General features: G+C 41.5%; 1 protein-coding gene across 2 annotated transcripts in view; it reads left to right on the top strand.

Moving 5' to 3' along the window:
- FRAS1 (Fraser extracellular matrix complex subunit 1) overlaps nucleotides 1–20,720 on the top strand; it is a 425,396-nt gene that overhangs the window by 148,228 nt on the left and 256,448 nt on the right. For both annotated transcript variants that reach the window (XM_037051016.1, XM_037051015.1), the window contains exons 3-4: nucleotides 9,218–9,325; nucleotides 16,297–16,389. In XM_037051016.1, the coding sequence (XP_036906911.1) occupies nucleotides 9,218–9,325; nucleotides 16,297–16,389 (201 nt within the window). The remainder of the gene's footprint in view (nucleotides 1–9,217; nucleotides 9,326–16,296; nucleotides 16,390–20,720) is intronic.

Raw genomic sequence — 20,720 nt, forward strand, 5'->3', positions numbered from 1 at the left:
GAGGCAGAGCATGCCTTCCCGAGGAAGTGGCATTTCAGCTGATGCTTGGAACACGTATGGAAGTTAGATTAGGAGGGCGAGGGTGTGCTGTGGCAGGCGCAGGGATCGTGTTAGGTGGGTGAGTCACTTAACCTCACAGTTTGTTGCTCTGCAAGTTTGGCAGTGCCGCCCCAGTGTGTCTCACCTTGACCCATTAAAGTGAGAAGGTGAAAGTAAGAATGATAAGACTGCCATAAAATATATGACACTCATTGTATGATATATATATCATATATGATATATATATATCATACAATGATATATATAGAAGCTGTCTGAGGCGCTTCTATGATATATATATATGAAATATATATATATATATATATATATATATTTCATATATATATATCATAGAAGAAAAAGGATGGGTTTGAATCCCAGATTTACCCATTACTGGATGTGCTCTGGATAATTCACTCAGCCTTTTTCTTCAGTTCTATTCCGTCATCTATAGAACAAGGGCAGTGTGACCTTGTTCGCAGGATGCTGGGAGGAGAAGTGACATGGTGAGTGTTTGGGGACCTGGAGAAGGACTGGCCTTTGGCGATAGCTTGGTCCCTTACCTTTCCCTGGCTCCACCTGTGGTACCACACTATTCTAAGAAGATATGTGTACGAGAAAATGATGCTAATTTGCCATACTATTCACGTTCTTTTGCCAGCAACTGAACAAAGACATTTGCAGTTATCCCTAGCAGCCATTTTTTCATCTGTGATCCATGCTGTTCTTTCTGTATCCGAATGATATTCTTGTGGCTGATGCCCTCAAGTTGATCATTTTGAGGCAGCAGCACAAAGAGATGAGGTGCAAGCTAACCACTGCAGGATGCTGACATTGGAAACTAAGTAGGTCCTTGGTATGGAAAAGAAGAAACTCCGTAAGGGGGCGTTACACTATATGGAGCAAGCCCTTGAGATAGGGTTGAGACAAGAAGTGGTTTGCCTTTTTCACTTTTATTTGGCATTAATTTATATTTTCTCTTCCTGAAAGATAAAAATTGCATGTAAACGCAAGGATTCAGTTTTTTCTTAATAGTAAGTGTTACTTACATGAGAAGTTTTACATGAATTTTAAAATGAGACCAAATGGAGAATGTATTGTTTACCTAAGCTGTCTGAGGAAAGGCACTTGGGGAAAGACGTGAACTGTAAAATAACCTCATGAAAGTTATTGATTTGCTTCCTTATGGTGCCTTGCCAAACAAGAACCATTATTTCTGTGCCCGAACTGGAGCAGGGTCAAAGAATTGTTCTTTATGGATTATCCTTCCTGAAAACCAGACTTGTCAGGAAAATGAACCTCCGGGAATGAAGACATGAGGCCCCGTTGAATACTGTGGCTGTTTCATTGCTTTGAAGGACAAGTAGGGAACACAGTTAATTTTTAAAAGCTTCACAGAGTGCAAGGAAGTTTGGAGATAACTGGAGAAGTTTAGATAAATGTCTGACTATTATATATTTGGTAGGTTGTCGTAAGTAACTCCATTCCCCCCATGGCAGCTTGACTCCAAAGCTCCAATTCTACATCTGTTCTTCTACCTTGTGTTTAAAAAAATAACTTTAGAAGATCATATAAGTTTCACCTGCTATGTGTGAAAACTGTTCTAGGCATTAGGGATACAGTAGTGAACAAAACAAATAAAATTCCTGCTCTCCTGGGCTTTCGTTTCATTGGGGAAGAGAGACACCATCAATTAGCACCTGCATGATATAATGTCAGGTGGTGGGTGCTAGGAAGAAAACAGAGTAAAGGGATAGATTGATAGTAAGGTACTGCCTGAGGAGGTGGTGTGTGAGCAGCTACTGAATGAAGGGCAGCAATAAGCCATGTTGATATTTGGGGAAAGAGCGATCCAAGCAGAGAGAATGGTGTGTTCTATGGATCTGAGCTTCTATGGATCTCAGCTGGGAACATATATGGTAGTTCCAGGAACAGCAATAAAACCAGGGTTGCTAGAGCCTGGTAGGAATGGTTTGGGAGAGAGGACAGGGAATGAGGTCAGAGAGAGAAATAAGAAGTCACTGGAACTTTTTAAGCAGTAGAGAAGGTATCATGACTATGACGGTCCTATCATGGGGTCGTCACTGTGCCTTGGAATATGGCTTGCTCTAAGTACCAAGATACACCACCCAGGAGGTGCTCGGGGAGACTCATAGCATCCACCTCCTCCATGGTGCTCCCAGCAGCTCTCCTTGGTCAGCCCCAGACTTGCACCCTCACCACGTGGTCTCCAGATGGGTCCTCCTGTTTGACTAAGGAGGCTTTGGGTCTCCTAAGGGCCTACCATAAGAACAGAAGGTTGATGCTAGAAATGCATCAGAACTAGGAAAAGAAACTAAAGAAACAAAGGAGGGGAGAGCATTGTGCCATCTTTCAGGATACATGCATACAGGGACTTGAGGCCCAAAGTTGCCCACAGCCATTCCCCCCAATTCTGGGAAGTCAGGGGTCCTGATCAACCTCTTCCCACCCAGGAGGTTCTCTCAGCTCTCTATCCTGACAATAGGTTACCAAGAGGTGGTTTTAGGAATCTGAGATTTCTGAGAAAAATCTTTAGAGAAATATGTTTCATTGAATAAATGGGAAGCACGTATATTTATCATTACTGGTCAGGCTTTTCTAGGAGATTTTAATACGCTAAAATCACATAAGTTACATATTTTTATTATTGAAAAAATAGAAAATATGGATAAGAATAAAGAAAAAAACTAAAAATCACCTGGAATTCACACCCAGGAATGAATACCCTTCACTTACTGGTTTATATAATTCCATACTTTGTTTCCATGTATGGTTTTTTTTTACAGAAAGGCATATTTTACACACAATTTTGAAAGCATTGCTTTGGGGACGCTTTATTGCTTCTTTCTCATTCTTGGTGCAAGAAATCAAGAGAATTTAAAATGAGATGAATTAATCAATAATTAAAGTAGGGTTATTATACCGTTTAAATGAAAGAAAATTTATCTTGACAGTTGATATACTGCTCTTATAGAATACTATAATTTCCCCCAGAAATTTGAGTACTGATGAGGAATATAGTCATTGTTCATATTTAGTACTCATTAAATGTTCAGTAATACTTAACCAAGTGAAATAAGTTTTTTTTCTTCTTTTTCTTGAAGCATCTTGCCATTATTTTAAAAATATTTGGGGATGGAGGTACTGCATTATTTGCAAGAACATTTTATTCACCTGTTATTAAAAATATAAAAACCTGTTTAAACAGATTATATTTTCATTGCTTTTTAGGTTTGTCAAAACTAATCCTTTAATCTATATTTTAGAGAAAAACTATATAAAGACTATTTCTATTGCAGAGTGTGTTAGATTGGAAGATAGGATTCTAAAGCAACAGAATTGCCGTAGTAACATGGAAAATCTGTAAAACTTATTTTACAATGTTATTCCTTTGGTCTTTATGACTTTATCCAGAGTTTTAGCTATTGAGGAACTCTAGTATCCCTACTGTCATAAAGCAATTTTATGGGACCACAGAAATTGATTCTTAAAGTTTTAGATCTAAAAAAATATATGGCCATCTGCCCAGGCCTTGGTAAAGGGCTTACTTTATTTAAAAATTAACTATAAATTATTTACTCTATGAAGACATCATCAGGACATTTTTTGGGGACAAGTCTGATGCCTAGATGAAGGGTTCTTTTTGTTTGTTTGTTTTTGTTTTTTGCAAAAACAGTTTGATTGAGTGAAGTAGTAACCTTCAACATGATGGGGACTTTGTAGTGACATCACTTAAATGTTATTTCTTCAAGGTCTTGCATCCTAACTGGGGTATCTCAATTCACATGGACAGATATTATCTTGAGGGTAAGAAAATACTCAAGGTTGTTCATTAATGAATTCACCCAACACTAAGGAACTGTGCGGGGTGATGAGCATGTACAAAGAGGAATAGAATGAGACCTCTGTCCTTGAAGAGTCATAGTGTGGTAGGAAGACAGACAGGTAAGCGAATTCAGGAAGGCTGGGCTGGGCCCAACTAAATTTAATTTGGAATTAACATAAAGAAAAATTATGATTCTATGAACAAAAGGGAAAAATTCTTCCATGGTTTTAGAACTCTACTGTTTAGAGCCAAACAATAGGGCAAACCCAGTGATGGAGGGCTGCTACAAAAAGTAATGGACTGTCTCGGAGTCTGGGGTCACTGAGGAAATAACTGAGGTGCGGAGGAGAGCTTGACACCCAGTGGGAGAATGCCGCATCTGGACAGTAAAGGTGACTGGTGCCTGAGAGCCACACTGACCTCAAAGGAGCACGTGGAGGCAGTATCGCCACCCACCATCTGAGTGCAATGAAGACATGGATTCATGGTGATGTCGGCTTAGCGAGACAGAGGCTTTTCAGTGACCTAAGTAGTCCTGCAAACGCCATCGGCTCGTAGGGGTCCATTCCTCCCTTCTGCTTCAAAGCCCTAGATTCTTCGTAGAGTCTCAGTGCTAGGCCTCGATTCAGTAGTAATTTCACTTTGTTTTACCTGCGTAGTCTGGAAGAGGAAACTCAAGGTACCTATGGGACTCTTTCCACTCTGAGAAAAGGAAATGTTTACAGGATATTTGTTAAATGCCCGTGACATTGTAGAAAGCATTTGGTTTAAAAAAATAAATTATGTTGAGTGAACCCTTAGTAATTTCCAGGCACTTCTCAGATCTCTTTAAATACATCATCTCATTTCATTTTTTCAATAACCCCATGAATTAAACACAGTATCACCCCTACTTTACAGTTGAGGATCCTGGGACACAGAGGCCTTAACTTGATAAGGGACTCACCAGTTCATAAATGGTGACTCCAAGATTCACTGGTGGCATGAAGCACAGGCAGTCTGAGCTCTTAGAGCTCATAGGGCTTTGAGAACTTGGGCAAATTGCTCCATCTCTTGACTCCTCCTCCTCAGTAAAATGGGAATAGTCACAATAAGGATGGCGCCAGCTCCACAGGGTTGTCGTGCAGGTAAGTGCTTTGCAAAATAGTATCAGTAGGCACTTACCTCCCTTTCTGCTGGGTTCAGCCCTCTAGGATGATGGCAGAGGTTGAGAGAGCAAACTAGGCCACCCGCCTCCAGTACCGCAGAGGCCTCCTATCACCAGTGGTTCCTGCCTCAAGAGTCAGGCATAAGATAATGATCAATAACTGGTAGCTGCTGGCTTTGTTCATAGTCATTTTTTGTTCATAGTCAGTGAAGGTGTCATTTTTACTTAATCTGTATCCTGAAACTAATGCTGTTTTCTTGAAATCAGCGGGAAACATATTACATTGTGCTTGAGAATGGAATTTGTTTTTTCTTACCTACTTGTCGTTACTGTTTGGTTGAGTCGACGTGGGCACACTATTGCCATTTTCAGAGGAATGCGCTATAACAATAAAGAAAAAAGAAATTCAGAGCTTTTCCAAAGCAGCTTCTAGTACTCATTTGTTTTGATTTTGATGTTTTGTGAATTGGCCACTGGAAATGTAATCTCACCTCAGATGTATTTTATATTTCTTAAGTGACTTTGGTTTTGAGGCACATTCCCCAAGAGATTATGTATGCATTTAACATTTCTTAACCTGAAAGGATTGACTTCATTTTTGCTCAGGAGGGCTGCGCATATCCAAGGAAATCAGTACAGTGTTGGTATGTCAGACATGGTCCTTCAGAGAAGTGGAACGCTTAGGAGACATTATTTTTAAGGAGCTGGCTTGTGCAGTCATGGCAGCTGGCAAGTTCCAGTCTGTGAGGCCGGCTAGCAAGTTGAAAATTCAGGCAAGAGTTGAAGCTGAAATTCTGAAATTTGCAGGGCAGCCTAGTGGTATAGAAATTCCAGCAGAATTTCTGTGTTACGGTTTTGAGGCTGAATTGCTCCCTCTTTAGGAAACCTCACTTTTTGCTTTAAAAACCCTCAACTGCTTGGATTAGGCTCAACCTTGTTATTGAAAGTAGTCTCTTTTACTTATTTAATCAATGGATTGTAAGTGTTAATCACATCTACAAAACATCTTCCCAGCAGCATCCATCCATCCAGGCTGGTGTTTGACCAAACCACTGGGTATTATGTCCTAGCCAGGCTGACACATAGTGTTAACCATTACATGGGATTCCAGTCTTTTGGTGTGGAAGTGTTGCTAGCATCTGCCTGTTTTCCAGCTCATCTAGTTCAACTCAAATGCTAGCGTTCTGATGACTCTGTCAGGAAACTGGACACTGCTTGTACTCTGCCCCAAAGTATTTTAATAGCACTTGACTTGGTTGACTGAGAAAAAAAGGATGAGAATTTTTAGAAAGAAGCAAAATGTCTTCACTAAGCAGCTTATGAACTGTGAACCTGTTACAGAGTTCCAGCCTATGCAATTCTGAAACAGATATGTGGGCCTGATTGCCTACCACCAAGACTCCCAGTGCCAGAGTTCGGTGAAAAGTAAAGGAATTGTTTATTTAAAAGTTATACAGATTTAGAATGCTGGCGGAATTCTGCCATTAAGTCCCACTCTCTTTAAAATACTCCCCCTGCCTCACGCACACTCCTGCTTCCCTTTCACAACGTCAGGCCAGTTTCAGAATGTGCCAGTCAGAGGTACTGCATTTCAGGTTAAAAAAAAAAAAAGTCTGCGGCTCAACATTCCCAGTCACGGCTCAACATCTCAGGCATCTCCCATTAATCTGTGCTTGGCTGTTCAGGTCCCGTAATCCCCAGCACCATCAGCCATGTTACTGTGTTCTCTCACTCTGAATTCAAAACCACATGGTACCTTCCCAGGGAGGGCCAGTGGGGGTCCTTCTGCACCCTTTCAACCCGTATGGCCAAGAGAGTGAAAGGGTGTCATGATTACTTTAAATCCTGGCCCAAGCTTCCTACAGGACCCCATGTCTGACTCTTCCCACAATGGGCTACATTCTGCCAGTCCTCCAGTATCTTACATTCATTCAGCTGCCATTCCCAGGCCTGGCAGGCATCTCCTGGTAACACGGGGGAACCACTCCCCTGCTTCTCATGTTGGCGCTATAACCAGGGAACTGCCTCCCAGGCTAACGCATGTGCCGTAAGCTCACAGGCTAAGTCACAAGGCAGGATACATCTGAAAGTCGTGCCCATGTCCCTTGCCACAGTGGCTGGCCCAGCTCTTTTAACATAACTATGAAGCTAACCAAGTTGTCAGAGTAATGCAAAGTAGCTCTCAGGGGCCATCCTCTGCTTCTCCATTCCCCAAGCCAGATTAGTGGGGGGGTTTCCTAGATTCTCAGGCACCCTGAGTTCTGAATTCCATTACAATCCTTGCTTTATGAAGGACCTACAGTCACAATCAAGGACAGTGCCTGCTTCTGAGGGGCTTCCATTCTGGTCTAGCAAGCTAACAGCAATTTAAATGAATGCAGGAAGCAGTGAGGTCACAGAGAATCAGTGAAGAGACATACCTGAGTGTGGGTGTGTGTTGTGCAGGGTCGAGGGTTAGGTAACATTTATCCTTGAGGTTGAGGCTGAAAGGAAGCATGTTGGTTTGCAAACTGTCTCTGGGGAAGTGAAAGAGGAGCGGGGGTCCCGGAAAGAGGATAAAGTGTGAGACCAGACGAGGGAGGCTGGGTCTGTCCAATGGCTTGATCAACTTGAGTGGAGGGATGAAAGTCTCAGGACTCAGATTTGCCAGGACCAGAGTGGGAGGTGAGTGCCTGATTATGACTACACTTTATCCCATCAGAAGTAAAGGTGAGCCACGTCATAGTTTGAAACCAGAGAATAGCAGGAACAGCACTCTTCAAAGAGGTTGAGTGTTTAAAACTCAGCCAAACAGGATAGCTGTTTTCAACTCATATAAAATAGGAATTTAGGTTAGGAAATCTCTGGGAAAACATATGCTGCTGCAGTCTATGGTATCGTCACTGCTTCAATTCGAAGCCACCATAGCAGCCTTGCAAAGGACAGGAGCTGGCCTCTGTGTGTTCTGTGCGACAGTTGGGCTCAAAGGTCCTTCAGAGCGGGCACAGCTGTAGTTTGGGTTTGACATGGTGATGGATGGTGCGAAACAGGAGGGAAATCTCCGAGACATTTTTGCACTGAGCTCAGTTTCACTTTTCTTTTATGACCGTTACTTTCTTTTCCAATTTGTTGAGACTATAGCGTCATCGATTTATGTTTATTTAATGCCTTCATGTTCATAATCCAAACTAATCGGTGGGACCCTTATGGATCATGCTTTATTGTAACTCCATGTGCCTAGCAAGCAGCTGGGCACGTAACAGCCACGCGGTGCTGTTGGGGGAAAGCCCCAAAAGTCTGAGTTCAGGACTGATTTAGAAAAACTGACATGTGGCCTTATTCCACTTCGTCAGAGCTTTAATAGGAGAAACTCACCTACAAGGACAAAGCAGCTACTCCCAGTGGTGATAGGCCAGGAAAAAGCCATGCCCCTCCCAGGACAGGATCCCTTTGCCTAGAGGGTTAATAGTAAAACCAAGCGGTGGGTAGTCAGGTAGACCACCAGAAAGAACAATGCATGCCTAAGTTAACAAATAACATCAGGCAGTTATCACACTATAGACATTCATTAACCTCCTTCCTGCGGCATTATGGTTATATTTGGGCAGTATTATAGTTTTCGGGGTAGTCAGCCAAGGCTGAGGCTTCAGAGAGTTAAACAGAGAGTCCAACATTTCCCAGGTGCCTTTGCTGCTGAAGCCATATTGCATGTCCGAGTTCCCTTACGAGTGTGTTGGCTGAGCTGCCTTAAAAATTTTGAACTACTTACTCAAGTTCTTCTTGTTTCTGATGAGCGTTAAAGTAGGTAGTAGCAAAGAGCTGGGAAATGCTGGTTAGTGCTAGTCCAAGTGTCATTTTCCTTTAAACAGGCTCTGATGATTTCTGCTGCTTAACAAGAAACTTCAAGTCAGGGAGCAGCTTGTCCTCCTGGCGTTTCGGGTCAATCAATGGTTTTTACTCTGGGTATCGACAGCTCTGTGCTGCATGCCCTTGTCTTTGGCTACGTGGGTTGACTGTGGTGAAATGGATTATACTGCTTTCCCTGCCTCTTGAGGTTTAGTCAGTGCCCAGCAAGCACTATGTGGGCCTGTGACTTGTCCTTTGCCTTTTAATTGTTCAGGCTCCGGGGCTGTTGATGGTGCTGCTTTTGTGTGCTCACACCCTGACTGATCAGTTTTTAACTCAGAGCTTATGCTTCTTTGTAGGATGCCACAACTTGGAAGCCTGATTCATGCCAGAACTGCCGTTGCCATGGTGATATTGTTATCTGCAAACCTGCTGTTTGCAGAAACCCTCAGTGTGACTTTGAGAAGGTATGATAATGCTAACTATGTCCTAAATGTATTGGTAAAGTCAGTGAACAATAGTAGGGTTTTTGCATTTCTTTCCGCCTTCTTGTTATGACATTTATCCCAAACTAATTGGAAGCTTTCTGAAATGCAGGAGAGAGTTTTTGCATTTCATATTTAAAAATATCTTAATTTCTCTTTATTGAGCATTTGGTTCTCTGGACCAGGTCTCTCAGTTAAAAGTTTTACAAATGTTATTCCATTCCCTGTTTGTGGGTTAGATATCTTTTTCTCCACTTTACAGATGAGCTAAGTGAAACCTAGAGATTTTAAGCAACTTAACCATAATTATGTAATTAATAAACCAACTGTCACTCAGAGATTTTTTCTGGCTCTGACAGTTGCCAAAGCCACTGATACTAACCACAGTGTGTACAAGCCATTGAATGGATTGAAAGTCAGAATCGACTTTCTTTTTTGGCGTTTGTGGATAATTTATTCAACTGTTTTCTTTTTAATCCCCAAATGATTTATCCTATTTAGGATCAACTTCTTAAAGATGGTTTCCTAAAAACATTGTTTGTTCTGATTGCATTATTGTGCTGCCTTGAGAAGCTTGGACTCAAGAAATCTGCTATTTGACCAAATGTATGAGGAATAAATTCATTCTTTCCCTTGTTAAAAATGTTTAGTTTTTTTCCCCTAAGTACACATCTATGTTGTTAGAATATTTTTTTCCAGATGCTGGCTCATTTCTTTTTAAGTGGGTCTATTAAAATAAAAAAGCTTAAGCTTAAAATTCAAACATTTGAAACTCCCTGGAGAAGACCAATTATGTTTTCAAAAAAATTATTCTGTCAATTTCACAAGCATACTTTATATTTTTAGTTTTCTTCCCCCTGACAATAATTAATCTTGAGCTTTTATACCATCTAGTGCTAATAAATTTCTGTTTGTTTCTAACCTTGGAGTGAAGGTTCTGTACACCTTTAAGGTCTGACTCAGTTTCTGCAGGGGTATATTTCTGAGAAGCTGGTGTACATCACGTGTTGTTAAATTTGATAATATTTTGTGGTATATTAAGGGACTTCCTATTTTATGCAGTAAACACTCCTAAAAGATCACTACGTAGCTTTCTGAGTAATTCATGTCAGAATCTGAGCTGGTCGTGTTAACAGCCATGACAACATAAAAACGCACCCTCCTCTCCATCACATGAATAATTGTGATATTACAGAAAGAGCCCTGAATTAAATGTTCGAAGACATAGAGTGTATTACTGAAAACAAAATGTGTTCTATACAAGGGGTCAGCTGACAGAATTTACCCTGTCTGAGCTGTGAAGAAACAATGTTTTTTGCATTTTAAAAAGGTTAGAAATGATCAACAGAGATAATATTTCATGATGTGAAAATAGACAATATTTCATGATGTGAAAATATTAAGTTTCAGTGCCCATAAATAAAGTTTTATTAAAACACAGACAGACTCATGTGTTTATGAATTGCATTATAGTAACAAGAGTTGTATAGTTGTGACGTAGACCAAAGGCTAAGAGTATTTACTGTCTGGTTCTTTGCGGAAAAGTTTATGACCCTTGATCTGTACCAAATATGATTTTTATCCCTCTCCATTGGTTCCTTTCCTGATTTTTCTCATCTCAAAAAAAGGCAATTCCCTTCTTCCCCTTCCTCAGGCCAGAAAACAGCATCGTCTCTACGCCCCACATTCTCCCACATCCCGCATCTAGGACATGGGCCGCGCTGCCAGCTCTGTGTGAAGCACTGCCTTCTATGTGCAGCTTCTCTGCTCTTACTCTGGTTCCACTTGTTACCATCTTTTGTTTCATTCTCAGAGTAACCTCTTAACCTACTTCACTGCTTCTGTATTTGTCTTTTCCACTATAATCTTGAAATAGTAGCCAGGGTGAGCCTTTTGAAATTGAAGTCAGATAATGTTGCTTCTCTTCTTATGGTAACTCCTCACATAGTTTAAGGTGCTCTTGTGCCCTTTCCATTAGCCGAGTGTTCTCTCCCTTGCTCACTCCACTTTAGACATCATGCCTGCTTACTGTTCACTGGATGTGCTGGGCACACTTCTGCCGTGGGGCCTTTGTGCTCTATGAAGAAAAACGACCTCTGTTTTTCTTCAAGACATACATACGCCTTGATCTTTTACTTCCTTTAATTTTTGCCTGAATGTCTTTGTATTTAAAATTGCAGTCCTCCACCCCTACCACATATTTCCTGTCCGTCTTTCATGCTTTGGTTTTCTTCTTGGCACTAACTACTGTCTGGCATACTCTATAGTTTACTTATATTTCTTGTTTACCATCTCTTTTGTTCACTGTATTTCCTCAGCACCTACAATAGCACCTGCATGGTAGGCACTCAATGCATATTATTTGACTGACTGTATGAGTAAGCGAGAGGCAGGGCTATAGAGTTGATAAGTTCATGGTTATGGAGAACCTTACATAGTGTACTATGAAGCTTCATATCAATATAATGATATATCAATATCATTATATTGATATAATGGATATATCAATATCCATTATATTGATATACCTTAAAATTTTATTTTAAAAATAAAATTCATTAGAATACTAATGAAGTTTTCAGGTATATCAATATAATGGACAGCTTTTCCTTTTAGAACCATTTCTCTGGTTTTTATTTTTTAAATATTTTATTTATTTATTTTTGGAGAGAAGGGAAGGGAGGGAGAAAGAGAGGGAGAGAAACATCAATGTGTAGTTGCCTCTTACACACACCCCAACTGGGGACCTGGTCAGCAACCCAGGCGTGTGCCCAGCCTGGGAATCAAACCAGTGACCCTTTGGTTCACAGGCTTGGCACTCAATCCACTGAGCCATGCCAGCCAGGGCCCATCTGTCTGGTCTTTAAAAGATAATACATAATAGTAAAAATGAGGAAACTAGATCAGAGGCCGTGAGGTTAATCCAGATGAGAAGATGAGTACTAAAGTCAGAGCACTGGTAGTGTTGGCATCAAGAGGAAAGGGCAGGATCAAGAAATCTTTGGGGGATAAGTCACCAGGACTGGATGAAAGTAGGAAGGCAAGGGGAAGAACAAGGAGAGATGGCTCCCATATTTATGACTTGATGACTAGTTGGTGAGCGGAGCCATCAACAGATATTGAGAATGTAAGAGAGTGAAGAAAAGCATCCCAACAGGGAGGGAAATGATGATTTCAGTTTGGGGCATGCTGAGTTTGAAGTGTCCACAGAGTAGCCAGGTGGCTATTTCAGGTAGCATATTCAGGAAAATATTACAGGGCAGCTGATGGCGATGGGTAGAACTGTGTGAGCTCTCAAGGTGCCTACTTTGAAGGGGACTGAGGCATCATTGTCCTATGTACAATGTTTCTTTTTTAAAAAATATTTTATTTATTTATTTTTAGAGACAGGGGATGGGAAGGAGAAAGAGTGGGATAGAAACATCAATGTGTGGTTGCCTCTCATGTGTCCCCTGCTGGGAACTGGCCTGCAACCCAGGCATGTGCCCTGACTGGGCATTGAACCGGTGACCCTTTGCTTCACAGGCCCGTGCTCAATCCACTGAGCTACACCAGCCAGGGCCTATGTACAATGTTTCTTTTATCTTGTATCTTCTTTAAAAAATGTCTTTTTTGTAGTACATGGCTGGATACTTTCTGGACAGGCGTCACACATACACACATATATGTGGATATGCACGGGGTGGGCAAAAGTAGGTTTACAGCTGTGAGTACACAAAATGTACAGTGTAGCCTTACGTTATATATTTTTCCATGCTAACAATTGTAAACCTACTTTTGCACATACATAAATGTGTGTATGTGTGCGTGTGTATATATATCTATATATATATCTATATATAGATATATATATATGTACTTAGAAGAGTACCTGGCTATTCTAAGTACTAAAAATGTGTTAACTACAATTATCAAATATCATAATTATTTTTAGTTGGTTCTTCTAGATCCTAGACAAGTAATCTTGCCCAGCTCCCCTAATAATCTTCATTCATGCATCTTGCCCATGTGGCCACTTCCCAGCAGCTCCCAATGCAAAACCTGCAGGAGCAACAGGCTTATGTGTTCCACTTAGACCACAGTGCGCACGGCTGTGTGAGGTTCCATGCTTCCGTAGCCAGAACTCCCTGGCTGTCCTTCTCTGAGCACCCACATGCAGAACTTTTTGCTCGTCTGTAGCTCCAAATCACCTTTCGTGTTCAACCGGAAGTTCTGCAGATAGACTCTCAGTGGAGACCCCTCTGCTGCCACTCATGAACAAGGGGCATCACGTTTATGAAATGAGCTTTGAGGGCCGAACCTGAAAATCAGTTTTTATGCACAGCAAAGAAAACTATCGTGTGTGGAGTGTAACGAACCAAATGAGCGAACAAGCAAAATAGAGGCAGAGTTATAGATAGAGAGCAGGTTTACAGTTGTTGGGGGGTGCTGGGTGGGGTGGGGGAGGGTTGGGAGGATTGAGCAAAAAAGAAGTAAAAGAGAAGCCCTGGCTGGCGTAGCTCAGTGGATTGAGCGCGGGCCTGCGAACCACAGGATCGCGGTTCGATTCCCAGGCAGGGCACATGCCTGGGTTGCAGGCCAGTTTTTGGCAGGGGCCAGTTCCCTGCAGGGGTTGCACAAGAAGCAACCATACATTGATGTTTCCTTCCTCTCTCCTTCCTTTCCCCTCTAAAAATAAGTTAAAAAAAAAAGAAAGAAAAGAGAAAAGCTCATGGACATGGCACCATTGTGGTGATTGCTGGGGGAGGGAGTGGGGGCCAGTAGAGGGGAATGTGAGGGGATAAAGGGTGATGAGCAGACGTGACTTGGGGTGTGGAACAGACAGTATGGGGTACAGATGGCGTTGTAGAACTGTGCACCTGAAACCTATGTAATTCTGTTAACCAGCATCACCCAATAAAGTCAATAAAAAGGAAAAAAAGAAAGCTAATTTGGGGGCATATGATATCCCTTGAAATCTCTCATTTTAGCTGCCTTTCTTCCCTGTTTTCATGTTAGAATATAAGCAACACTTGGTTTATCTCATTTCCTAGCTGTATGAAATTCTTAGTGCAAATTAGGCAAGTGTAGTTTCTACATTTTACTGTCTTAGTGGAAATTATACAAGTGTAGTTTTCTCTTGGGGTTCAGAGGCCACCTTACTGAAAAGTCATTAATATTATACAGTACAAAGAATTTTATAAGATCTCATGTCTTATGTTTCTCCTTTATAAAGCAAGTAGGAAGAATTTGGTGCTTACCATTACTGGTGTATTTACCTGTTTTATGGGTTAACAGTTGTAAAATCTTAACTCCCATTTCTCACCCACTCTTGTGAATGTAGTTATGTAAAATTACAATTCTCTTGTAAGCACAATTTTTTAAATAGATGCAGCCCAAAATAACAAGGAAACATGAACACATACACACTTTTTTCATTCTAGAAGCTGAATTCTCTGTAGACTTTTATTCTGTGACCAAGGTATAATTTCATGGTTAATGCAATATTTCCTTCCATTTTTGACCAAAATTACTCATTGCCTGTTCTGCCACATCTCTAGATTTGAGGAAACGCTAATATATATATATATGTGTATCTTATATATATGTATCTTTTATATACATATATATACATGTATGAATCTTTTATATATATATTGTCTTATCCCATAAGATAAGACAATATATATATAAAAGATTCATACATGTATGTGTGTGTATATATATATATATATATATATATATATATATATGGGAAAANCTTTTTTCATTCTAGAAGCTGAATTCTCTGTAGACTTTTATTCTGTGACCAAGGTATAATTTCATGGTTAATACAATATTTCCTTCCATTTTTGACCAAAATTACTCATTGCCTGTTCTGCCACATCTCTAGATTTGAGGAAATGCTAATATATATATATATGTGTATCTTATATATATGTATCTTATATATATATATATATACATGTATGAATCTTTTATATATATATTGTCTTATCCCATATATATATATAAAATACATATATATAAGATACACACACACACACACACACACACACACATATATATATATGGGATAAGACAATATATATATAAAAGATTCATACATGTATGTGTGTGTGTGTATATATATATATATATATATATATATATATATATATATATATGGGATAAGACAATTCAGAGGATCTAATAGGAGAATCACTGGCCCCAAGGACAAACATAGCTCTTTGCTTCATAGTTTTAATAACTCTTAGATAAATGGATTCTCCACTGTGGTAAACGGATCGTTAGTGAATGTGACAACTTCCCAATAAGTCCTGGGATATGGCATGGGATCAGATTCCCTTGATGGTATCTGATCTTGTTAGGAGACAGAGCTGCAATTATAGAAGCCTTGAAAGGCAATGTAGATCTTTACTGGAGCCCATGAATTCTACCCAGCTCCCCACAGTACAGATGATACCTCAACAATGCTGTTTCCCCTCCCAGCTTTGTCCTTCAGTCTGTTGCCTTGCTACTGTGCATCCCAGACAAAGGGGAACCTCAGAATCTCGGCTCCCTGCTGCTGACTGCATCCAGCCTCCATAGGATACCTGGAAAACTGCCGGCTCTGTGGCCACCCCTCACCCCTACCCAAGTCAGGATAACAGTTCCTTCCCTTACCCTCACTGTTGTTCTTGTGTGACACTCAGATGAAGCATTTCTAGTGAATAGAATTCTTCACTTCATTACATGTGAAAAGATATAGACAGTTTTCAAAAAAATTACTTACACAAGGGGATTCCTTTTATCTTTGAGAAAAGCTCCTCTTGACAGAGAGAATCTTTTTTGTTAGTTTATCCGGTTTATCTTGTCTGTTGTCACCTGTGGAAACTCATGAGATTGAGTGGATCCGAGATGGCTTGGGGCACAATGAAGCGCTGTGACTGTTCGCTGCCGCTGTTTTACACTGAGCTGTTTTAAATGCTCAGGGAGAAGCGCTTCAGATAGCCGCCAACCAGTGCTGCCCCGAGTGTGTGTCGACGACACGAGGATCTTGCCATCATGAAGAGAAAATCCATGCGGTAAGTGTCTTCTGACCCGCGGATGATTCTCTGTCTGTAGGTCATCGTCAAGGGAAAGCTGAATGCTAACCTTGTGTTGACAAGAGAGGTGTTTTTTTTGTTTTTGTCCGGGTGCGGGGGACTGGAAGCTCATTTGACTTTCTGTAGGCATTTGGGTTTCTTGAATGAGATGAAAACCATCCTATTCATTCCATAGGCCCCATTTAAATATTTGTAGACTGAATTTGTGTATGTATAAAGGGTAGTGTGAGAATGTTGATGCTGAAGAAGTTAGGATGCTAAATAATAAAAGGGCCAACTCGTCCTCGTATACCACATACAATTTTTTCATTTGATGGTTACAAACAGCCCTGGGTGGGTGAGTGGAACAGATATTATTCCCATGCCCAATGTCATGTTGCTAATAAGTGGTATAACCTGGCCTAGAACCCTGGTCTCCTTACTCCTACCTCAGGGCTCTTTCCCTTAGGGTAGTTTCTAAACTTGAGGACTATTGATATTTTCAGCTTTGTTGTGGGGGCTGCTATAGACATTGTAAGAAATTTAGCAGCATCCCTGGCCTCTACCCACCACGAGATGCTAGTAGCACCCCCACCCCCCAGTCCTAATGACCAGAACTGCTTGCAGGCCACACTCCCCCAGAGGGTCAAAATGCTCACCGTTCCCCGTTAGACCCACAGCACTAGAAATTGATCCTGGAGCTCCTTATACTTTCTCATTTCAGATCTGTTAGGATTAATTTTGAGATATTAAATACTGACTTCAAAATGCTGTTGCAAGGTTTGGAACAGAAGTTATGAAAATGCAATGGCTACAGTTCATCTTTACTCAAAATACATAAATGTTACCTGGGGGCAGCAGGTGAAGTTGTCTCTGATGAAAAGCGGCCCTTCGCTTTGATCGTCACCTTCCACCTGACACACGGCTCTCTCCGAGTTGGTGTCTCTCTCCATTTGGGAGAGGGCACGGCTTCCCGGGATTTGGTAACACGTGCTCCCGGCAGCTGTTCAAAGTGCGCACCCATAACTCTGTGAGCACAGTGCGCTCTCCCCATGGGGCAGGCTCATCTCACTTGACCTCTGTCTCCTAATTACCGAGGAGGCCACCCTTTCACTTCTGCTGCTGAAAGGCACCCCAGCGGGGTCTGTGTTGGGAATGTCGCCATACCCACATGTCACCCTGTGCTGCTCCATTCAGTCTGTGTCCTGTTGGGCGACGTAAGCTTTCAACCCTACAGAAGAGGACCACCACCCCTGTGAAATGGGAGGTGCACCAGGGCAGACTGGTGACAGAGATGATGTTGGTTCATATGATTGAAATAGATGTGTGGTTCAAGGTCAAAATCACCAAGCTGAATCACTCAAGTGTAGGAACACATGGGATCAAAGTAAGACCAGGATCTGGGAGAAAGCGGAGATTAACCAATCTTTGCATGGATGGCTCTAATGGCACATCATTTGTTCTCTCATGTTGTATTTCTGCACGTGTGCAACCTTCCTGTCTTGATATAAGAGGCCCGAGAACACTGGCATTTTCCCTATCTTTAGAATGACCTTCCTTGCCTCCCACCTAAGCTGGACTTAGCATTGAACTTTCCTCAGAGTAGGTGCTCAAGAAACATCAATGACTAGAGAACTCAAAACAATGAGTAAACCTCTTTTCTGGCTTCTTCATATACTTGTTGCCAGGGCACATTGGTCATCGACCAAGTGCCTGTGCAGTTGGGCAGCTCCAGGACCACAGACCTGCTGATGGGTTGGCCAGAAATCCGCTTGGCCTCCTTTTTCTGGGCTGGTTCAGAGAGTCTTCCTTCTGCCCGCCTTCCTTGCGGTTCACCCTTTCTGCTGTAACACAGAGCTCTACACTGGGTAAGAACGTGTCTGTGCATCGTTTTCCCATATGCAACTTTCAACACACTCTCAGAAAATGTTACAATTACATTTCTGGTATTTGAAGTAACTGAGAAAAGAGCTGTGTTTAAGGAATGAGAGTTTGAAAGAAAAAATCTCTAGTGGTCAGCTCCTTCAAATGGAGATAGAAAAATGATTTATGTTTAAATCAAGATAAATCTTCTAATTATAGTATTAATAAAGTTAAAATGCTCATGTGTCTAGTCTTCCCGTTGTTCCTTTCCTCTCTTCTTCTTCACTTCCTCTAGGTTCTTACCAAATCCTTCTTAATATTATTTATTTTCTTGAATGGGTTCAATGCTTATCTGGATTTGCTGTGTGTCTCATCTGTCACTTGTAGCACAGGTTTTCTTGCTGAATCTTGGAGCCCCTTAAAAGTTTGTTTGTCCGCCCTTTCAGCTTGCTTGGAAAGCAGTTGCCAGAGCACGTTCCTTTCTCCGAAGCCTCAGGAACCCTCTGTAGCCTCTGGCTTGCATCCCATAGGGCAGGTGGCGGAGACTCCCCCAGGACCTATACAACGGGAACTTTGGGACTGTGATCTGAAGTGGAAGCTTTCCCCTTCGAGAGCTTCAGAAGGGGCTTGAAGATAGAGGGGGTGTGGCAGGAGGGGCATCAGTGGCAATGCCCCCAGAGGATAGGGTTGAAACACAGGAAGTCGAGGATGGTAGCACTGGGCCAGCATGAGGAGGCCATGCCCTAAGGAAGCAGCCGAGCCTTCCTGCCGGGTGGGCCGCCCCTCCTGCAGCTGGCCTTCCAGCAAGTCAGGACAAGTCCCAGCGTTTTCCCCCCAGCGAGGAAAACACTTGAGGCTTTTGGTTGACTTCAGGTTATTTGACAGTTTTATATGGGCTTATTATAGCCAGTGTTTGGGGGACTGTTTCATCCACGATGTTCCCAAAGCTATCCTCTCAAATTAGCATTTGGATCTCTGCCTAGTCTTGCCAACCAGACAGGGAGACAAGCCTGAAATATGTTTTCCTAAAGAGTATTGAGTGCTTTCCCCCAGCTCTTCTCCCCACAAATTAGCTTGTGAAAGGGTGGGGAAAGGGCCATTAATCCCCTTTCTTTTCCTCTGTACTAATTTAATACCAGCTCCAGATAAGGGCATGTCTGAGAAGGTAATGCTTGAAGATTCTCTAAAAAAGAAAGTGGCAGGTGGTAACACCCTGGTGCCTGCATCTAACTGAGCAGAGGACGTGGAGGGTGAGGTCTTCTTGCTTTGCTTGTCTGTGAGGCTAGAAGGAGAGCTAATTCATGTGTGTGGGGACAGGAACGAATATTGAATTCTGCAGCCTTGTTCCCTGGACCTAGAGGGTGTAATTATAATGCACACTGAACATTCCCAAATACTTAGTAATCTACCTCTATGACGTCAACACAGGAACAAATTGTATGAAGAAAAATTATTTTGTTGTTCTGTCACTAAGCCAGGTAAATACTTTATGATCTTATCTTTCCTTTGAACTTATGTCAACAGCCAAACCAGCTTGCTAGTGGCTGTGTAGAAGGATATATTTAAAATGTTGTCTGCAGAATGTGCTCTTCACCCAGTGTCAAAAGCCCGTGTTTTCTGAAAGTATTGACGAGGTGCTAATGGCCTCGCTAAACTCGGGTCTCATGGGAGCCTTGCATTGTATAGCTATTATTCTTTGATTTTACAATGCTCTCTTTGCTGCTGCGGTGTTTATAAAAATCAGGCTTTTGTAAACAGCCGTGTGGAGCACTGATGCTTTATATATGGTATGTTCGCATCTGCCGAACCCCTTGATCTCTAGGTTTCCTTTGGTGAGGGGGTGTCACCATCTTGGAGGGAGCAGGAGATGAAAAAGGAGGGGTCTTAGGTTACTTGTCCCTGAGTTAGAGGGGGGAGTGATTCCTTCACCCTGCACTTTGGGTCAGTCGCCACCTGGAGCTCATTCTGTGGCTTTGACATTAGGCGATGCAGGCTACCTGCCGAATGTCTGTTATTCCCATGATTCTCCTGCTCACTGTGAAGGGAGAATCCCCCGCTTAATTTTATGTCTCTTGAGTAAGATAATAAATTTACATCATTAGAGAGTCTGAAGCTACTGAAGAGGTTAGCTAACACAGCCCTCTCATTTTACAGATGGAATTATTTTGGTGATTGACAGATGGTTATTATAATTAATTTTGTGGTCTCTGAAAGGTGGTGTGTTTAAGAAATGACAGTCATTGTGAGCAGTAAAAAAATAAGCTCTTGTTTTAATGAAGTGAAATATCTTGATGTTTAGAAGCAATCTCCTAATTTGTAATATAATAGAGAAGTTCACTTCAAGCTGTTTTGCATCTTCAAATTTTACTGTACTTAAGATATATAACTGATTCATCTGATATTTTAAACAGTAATTTGCTCTCTGGTGACAAAAGTAAAAATATGTTGATTGATGAAAATTTCAAAAC

The sequence above is a fragment of the Sturnira hondurensis genome, unplaced genomic scaffold, assembly GCF_014824575.4.
Source record: "Sturnira hondurensis isolate 20B ecotype Veracruz unplaced genomic scaffold, ASM1482457v3 Scaffold0007036, whole genome shotgun sequence".
Taxonomy (NCBI): domain Eukaryota; kingdom Metazoa; phylum Chordata; class Mammalia; order Chiroptera; family Phyllostomidae; genus Sturnira; species Sturnira hondurensis.